This window comes from Centruroides vittatus, unplaced genomic scaffold (assembly GCF_030686945.1).
Source record: "Centruroides vittatus isolate TY-2023 unplaced genomic scaffold, ASM3068694v2 scaffold_3046, whole genome shotgun sequence".
In the NCBI taxonomy this organism is placed as follows: domain Eukaryota; kingdom Metazoa; phylum Arthropoda; class Arachnida; order Scorpiones; family Buthidae; genus Centruroides; species Centruroides vittatus.
In genome coordinates, this window is record NW_027122699.1 from 972,309 (window position 1) to 979,732 (window position 7,424).

Genomic DNA, 7,424 nt, shown 5'->3' on the forward strand with positions numbered 1-7,424 from the left:
TAATGAACCAACTAGTAGCTATGGCTTCTTCAGGCATGGTTCCAATTGATATACAGAATAGCAATGCAGATGAAACTACATTTGAAAACAAATGCCTCACAAGTGGAACTCTCATTTTTTCAAAGGTGCTAGGTTCAATTACCTTCCTTGATAATTTAGGAGCTATAACAGGCCCACCTCCTTCTTGTTGTTTTATTAAACATTCAATATGCTTCATTGAAACTATTCCTGACTTTAATCTTTGTTCTGATACAACTTCATCAGCTAAAGAAATGTTTTGGGCCAACAAACAATTTCTTATATTTTTTAGTATGTGAGGAACATCTGCTACAAAATATACATTTTCTTCTTGGGTAGAAGGATGCCTAATTTTACAATTAACATGATTTCTAATAGAATGGATTCCAATAACCCCCCACATACCAGTGTTGTTAGAGCCCATGTCACTGGTTACACATTTCACAAGAAGTCCTTGTAAATACAAACTTTCTATTACTTTTTTCACAAAATTCCATAATTTGTGAGAATTAATTGAATTGCCTGTTAACGCATATGCCACAACTTGTTTCCAGTGCAAAGTTAAGCCTCTTGCAATAAAAACAAGAGCATGTGTTGCAACTACAGGTTCATCAGAATCAGTGAAATCTTTACTTACTAACCCAACATATCTCTTTAAGCCTTTATCGTATTCAATATGTGGCCTTAACTGCATTTCATCTAATGACAGTACACAAAGTTTGCCTTGTTCATCAGCTGACCGTAGTTTAACTCCTAACCACTCAATAATGTCGTACTGAATTCCTCGAGAAAATTTGCACGATTCAATCCTTCTATTTAAAGTTCTTGAAGAAGGCAAAGGAAAATTCGTGCTTCGAAGGAATTCGTAACCTTCGTTGCCCACTGCACATTTAATTTGCACTGCTTGTTTTATTGTTTGATTCGTCCAAGTATATGGGTTCGTTACAGATACTCTCTGCAAATATTGGATTTGATCCGGTTTCAGAAATAAATTTAGCTTATTTTCCATTGCTTCTTGCCTTTGAGTCAGTTTTTGTATCTAAAATTTAAAAAATAGATTATATATAGTATCTTTGAAATCTAATACAGCTATACTTAAACATATATAAGATAACAGAAATATTATTTAATGTTTTCTGATTTCTTTATTGTTTTCATTACATAAAAGTAGAGTCAGTTTTCTACTCAAATATCAGAATTCTGATTCATAATATAAGATATCACTCCATGTTCCACATTACAAAATAAAAGTTGGTCTAAAATTGTTTTAAATGTAAATAAAACATTTACCTGCAGTTGTAGTCTCCTGTTTTCTAACTGAAGTTTTTCATTTAGTTTATCTGAAGTATTTTCATCACCTTCTTCACTTGTTTTTTCTGTCATGGCAAGGTTCACGGAAGACTCCACTAGAGCTATATAAAAAAATACGTTATAAGTCAAAACATGTTAAAATAATTATTTTTTCGTGCCATATAACGTTTCTCGCAAAAACAGACAGAATTGAACGTACGAGATTTTCGATAACGGCCAATTTATTAAACATCGAGAATACTCGTACAAAACAGTCGTCTTTATTTCGGATGAAAAAAGAACTAGCTCGGCAATTAAATAATTTTACCATTGGTTTTTCTATCTTCAGGAAGTTTTCTTTAACTAATAGGCCTCTTTATCGTACTAGATTTAGGAGGATTGGGCACATTGAAAATTGTGGGAACCGCATTCCATTTTAGCAGCTTCCTTTCGTCAACTCTTTTCGGTTCAAACTGCGATTCTTCGAAATGAAGCTGAACAACAAATAATTTAATGTGAGCTCACGTATACATCTCAAAGACAGTACCTATAGAAAAATACATGATATACACTAACCTCATACATTTGAGAATGTTCAGTTGGCTGCCACTTAGCACGTCCGCAGTTCTGCGCCCATTTCGCTCTCCTCTGCTTATCTGCGGGAAATCTGAACAATCGGACCTTGGAAGACATACTTTTACAATTAGGTGCCACACGATACCCCATTGCTTAACGTTTCGAGTATGTATATACGTAATTATATTCGATTCGTGCACGAACCACGTATGATGAGCTCGATCGATTAGTCCCAAAATGGCCACTGCCGCAAAGAATCACGGGCACGTGTCCCGGTTTGGTTCGGTTTGTTTGAGTTTTTTGGCACAAGAGCCATATAGGCTATGCTGCGCCATGCCAAATAGTTAAATAAAATCAAAGCTAAATATATATATCAAAAAATATTAATATAACACAAAAACAAACAAGTGCAAATAAACAGAACAAAACAAATATAAGTATATAATAAATAAATAAATAAATATTAGTTAACTCAAATCTCTTTATTAATATTTATAACTTTCAAAAAGTTCAGTATCTTATCAAGATTTGGCCTCTGGCCCAAAATCTCTCTCAAACTTGCATTTCCGAAATGCTGTCTGCGACTCTGGTCAAAAGCAACACAGTTGCAAAGTATGTGTTTAACACTTAAAGTACAAATGCAATACTGGCATACTGGCTGGTCATCACCCTTCAAAAGGTATTGATGAGTAAGCCGAGTATGTCCAATCCTCAGACGAGTAAGAATGACTTCAGATCTCCTATCATACTGTTTGTTGTGTGTCCAATTTTCTATTATAGGTTTGATCTCGTAAAGTTTATTGTGGACTTGTTCGTTCCACACATTTTGCCATCTCTCTGCTAGTCGTTTTTTAACGACCAGCTTCAAGTCACCTCCTTCAATAAACATTGTATGCTGAGAAGGACTTGCTGACTTTGCAGCTGCGTCAGCTTCTTCATTCCCTCTTATACCTACATGGCCTGGGACCCAACAAAATTTTACAAGAATATTACTCGCAATAAGATGGCAAAACAGTTTGCGAATTTTAATCACTATAGAGTGAGAACTAGGTTCATATGAGATCAAAGCCTGAAGTGCACTAACTGAGTCAGTGTAAATAACACAGCGACGATGACCTTTCCTAATTACATATTTTAAGGCTAGGTAAATAGCCTGCAACTCTGCAGTAAAGATGGAAGAATTTGATGCAATTTGTTCTGCCACGATCTCATCCTGGCAGACAAAGGCTGAGCCAACGTAATCAACCGACTTCGATCCATCAGTATAAATAGGAATTAAATTCCTGTCGTGGTGTTGAAATTCTGCAAAGTGCTGCCTATAGATGTAGTCCGGGGTGGATTCCTTAGGAAACTGCTTTAAGCTAATGTCAACATTTATCACAGGAGTTGACCAAGGTGATATATTATCGACCTCAGCCTGTGAAATGTTGCTTGTGTCCAGGTCAATCGTGCTGCTTACATTCTCCATTCTAATGTCAAATGTAGGGACACAACTTGGGCAAGCTGAAAATAATCTTTTCAGCTGAGTAGCTGATACTCTACAATAAACTGAAGGTTTAGCCAAAGATTTCTGTTTAATGTAATAAAACAGAGACAACTGTTCTCTCCTCAGGGATAGTGGAGGCTCATAAGCATCCACGTACAAACTTTGAACAGGGGAAGTTCGAAATGCACCAGTGCACAAACGCAATGCTTGATGGTGGATTGGATCCAGCATCCGAAGAGTAGATTCTCGCGCAGAGCCATACGCAACACATCCATAGTCCAGCTTAGAGCGAACGAGGGCTCTATATATCCTGAGCATCGAACATTTGTCTGCTCCCCAGGATGAGCAGCCTAATACCTTTAAAAGGTTCAGAGATTTTAAACATCTACTCTTCAAATTGCGCAAGTGTGATAAGAACGTCAGTTTTTGGTCAAACACAACACCCAAAAACTTTGCCTCATTAACAATTGGGATTTTAACCCCATTTAGGTAAATTTCCGGGTCCAGGTGCAAACCACGCTTTCGGCAAACGTGGATGCACGAGGTCTTCTCTACGTTAAAACTGAAACCATTGGTCTTGGACCAATTGTCTATGCGGTTTAGCGAGGTTTGCAGTTGTCTCTCAATGAAACCCATGTTACTAGACTGGCAGGAGATCTGAAAGTCATCCACATACATAGTGTGTTTCACACTGGGAGGGAGACACTTAGCTATGCTGTTAATTTTTACTAGGAACAGAGTCACACTCAAAATACAACCTTGAGGAACACCTTCTTCTTGTGTGAAAGGCCTAGAAAAAGTGTTGCCCATCCTGACTTGGAATCTACGATTCTGCAGGAAGTTTTTTATAACTTCCCTCCAAGAATCCCTTTGGCTTTGCCTTCTTATTTTTCTGGCATTTGCCTTTGCTTTTTTAAAAGCTATCAAATTCTCAGCAGTGGGGTATCTTCTGAAAATCCCCCATGCTTTCTTTTGATTTTTAAATGCTGCCTCGCAATTCTGATCCCACCATGGTTTCGGATGTTTTGGATATCTGGTTGACGTTTTCCCCATTGTTTTTTCAGCTGCCTGAATAATACTGGAAGTGACAACTTCAACTGCATCATTGATATCAGCAGTATTGACCATTTCCTCAGTGATGTTAGCCAAAGAGGAAAATGCAGGCCAATCTGCCGTTTCAAGTTTCCAGCGTGGTGGACGGGCTGTTTCACAGCTTTCTCTGCCTCGATATTTTAAAAATATTGGGAAGTGGTCACTGGAAAGTGGATTAGATCCAACCTCCCATGTAAGCGCTGAAAACAGATTTGGGGTTGCTAATGATAGATCAATGGCAGTGAATGTTCTTGTTGGGGCGTGGAAGTATGTCACTTCTCCAGTATTAAATAAATATAGTTGGTGATTGCCTATAAATCTCTCAATGGCCCTGCCTCGACAATTTATGTCGGGACTGCCCCACATTGGATTGTGGCCATTGAAATCACCGAGTAAAAGGAATGGAGTCGGCAGTTGTTCAACCAAGTCATCCAATTCATCTTCATCGACTCTGACATCTGGTGGCAAGTATATGGAACAAACTGTTACAGTTACTCCAATAGAAATTCTGACTGCCACAGCTTGCAGCTCTGTTGTTATTTGTACCGGTAAGGAAGGATGCGGTTTGAAACCAGTATAGCCACACCTCCACTGGCGCGGGTGTGGCTATCGTCATCCTTACGGTAGAGATGAAATCCTTTTAAAGAAATTTTTTCTCCAGGTTTTAGATGTGTTTCCTGGAGTGCCACGCAGAGAGATGTGGTACATGATGTCAAGTATTTAATGTCAGAAAAGTTGTTGCGGAAACCACGACAGTTCCATTGGATTATTTTATAATCCATTATGTGTTTGAGACAGCATTCTTTGCGAGGGTATCCCTCTTTAATTTAACAGATGGTCTCTCTTTTGGAGGTGACATTGGTTTTGTAACCTCCACATTATTCTCTTCATCAGAGATATCAGAGAACTCGCTCACAGACTGAGTCTCTGATTTTTTGGATTAGAGAGAGCTGCTTTCACCTGTTTTAATGGGTTCTTACTAGCCTTTTTAGAACCCAGGTTTCTTGTTATCACCCCTGTTTTAGGTAGGGGTGCTTTTTGTTTTGTATTGTCCTTTCTGGTGTTTCTTTTGAAGGGATCAGTAAACATTTTGCATGGCGAGTGAGAGATTCCTTTGGGAAACAGAAATGTCCGTCTGAACTTCACATGTCTTTGTGGATTTCAGAGCAGCAGCAAATGTTTTTTGTTTCAGTGGTGCACTTGAAGTGACCATTCGGCGAGCCTCTGGGTATGGTAAATTGTTGATGGTTTTCACTCGCTGGATCTCTTTCTCTCTCTGCCATGCAGGGCATTTTCAGGAGTAGGCAGGATGGGTATCCTTGCAGTTCACACAGCATGGGGTAGTTTTACATTCAGTACTCTCATGACCTTCAGTCCCACACTGTGCGCATACGCTTTTCCCTCGGCAAGATGTTTGTGAATGTCCAAATCGCTGGCATTTAAAGCAACGCAGCGGATTTGGAACATACGGGCGAACTGGACCAGCGTAGATACCCTGCTGTAATAACAGATGGCAAAGTCGTTTATTAAATGTCAAAATAAGATGTTTCGTAGGAATAAACTTGCCATCCCGACGAATGGAGATGCGTCGGACAGCAGTGACGCCTTGGTCTGAAAGACCGATCTGAATGTCTGATTCATCTTCAGACATCAGATCAATTTCAGATATCACACCACGTGATGAGTTTAGGCTTCCGTGTGGTGTGACAGTGACTTCCATTTCTCCCAGAGTCTTTGTTTGCAGAAGTTTTGCCGATTGTTGTGGAGAAGCTGTTTCCACCAGTAAATCTCCCGATCTTAATTTTTGTATTTTTTTCAATTGTCCTATGGTCGATTCAAACAATTTTTGAATCAAGAATGGCGATGCTTTAGATAGAGGTTTTTCTCCAGTTGCATGCACTATTAAGTAAGCAGGTTGGCTGGAGTTCTGGTCTTTGGTCGCTTGTTTTGTTGTTTTAAAATCCATATTTAAGAATTTACATTCAGCTCCTAGTGACCCCACCCACCATGGGGCCCAACAGGGGATGCCGTCACATGGGAGACTCCCATAGACCGTCACACCAGGGTTTCCCAGGAGCTATACCCTCACAATGCAGTCGAGAAGAGCACATCTTGTCCGATGTGTCCGCCCGGTCTGCATCGATCGGTTGACTCCAGGCCGAGATCAAGAATGACTCAACGACCAGCCGATTGACTCAAACGGAGCCTGATTTGAGCCTCCCGTTTATCCGAAGCAGGGGCCAAAGCAGTGTGTTGGGGACGTTATGTTGCCCCTCAACTACCAGGATCCCCCTTTCCGGCATACGGGACACCACGCACGGCAAACACGTGGGTGGGCGTTCAGATCCCAGGGATGGTAAAGAGAATTACTAAACCATCTCTGGGAGGTCCCATCACCACGGACAGGAACCCACACCGAGGGGGACACGTGTCCCGACCTTCTTATACAGACCTTGGTCCGTTACAAATTATGGCCTAAACGAATGTTTTCGCAGAATAATCCAAATTATTTTGGCGGCGATATCTCTTAAATTTAGTAATATAAAGTTTGGGCGACAAATAAAGGAATAGTTAAACACGAAAATGCGTAACGTTTACAGGTAATGTCTTAATGAAACGTTCGAAAAACTAACGTTTAATTTTCATATTTTGGCACGTCTTCGGAGGTCCTTTTGGATGTTACGCACCTCGCTTTAACATTTCTGGGTCCAAAATACCGGCAATTAATGCGGAATGCTCAAGTAAAAACCGGTGGAAATTTTCAATGGACTAACGTATTTGCGCAGAGAACCTAAAAAGTCAATACTAATGTTTGAAATCTGACAATTGCGGGAATACAAATTTTTTATTTGTAGTCGTGGGATAACGTTTCGTGAAAATTTAAAATCTGGGATAAAATATTACATCCGGAGAATTTTGTTTCGAGTACGAGCACTTTGTTAGCTCTCGTTTCCAAAAAGAT

At 39.7% G+C, this 7,424-nt stretch overlaps 1 protein-coding gene across 1 annotated transcript; it reads right to left on the reverse strand.

The window, feature by feature from the left end:
- Positions 1-5,756: 5,756 nt before the first annotated feature.
- On the reverse strand, positions 5,757-6,428 carry LOC136988089 (uncharacterized). Its single transcript, XM_067285892.1, has one exon. The coding sequence runs from the start codon at positions 6,426-6,428 to the stop codon at positions 5,757-5,759; it is 672 nt and encodes a 223-aa protein (XP_067141993.1).
- Between the last annotated feature and the right edge of the window lie 996 nt (positions 6,429-7,424).

What these genes read in the sequence shown, in the direction of transcription:
- LOC136988089 (XM_067285892.1), bottom strand. Translation starts at nt 6,428, where the DNA reads ATGGATTTTAAAACAACAAAACAAGCGACCAAAGACCAGAACTCCAGC.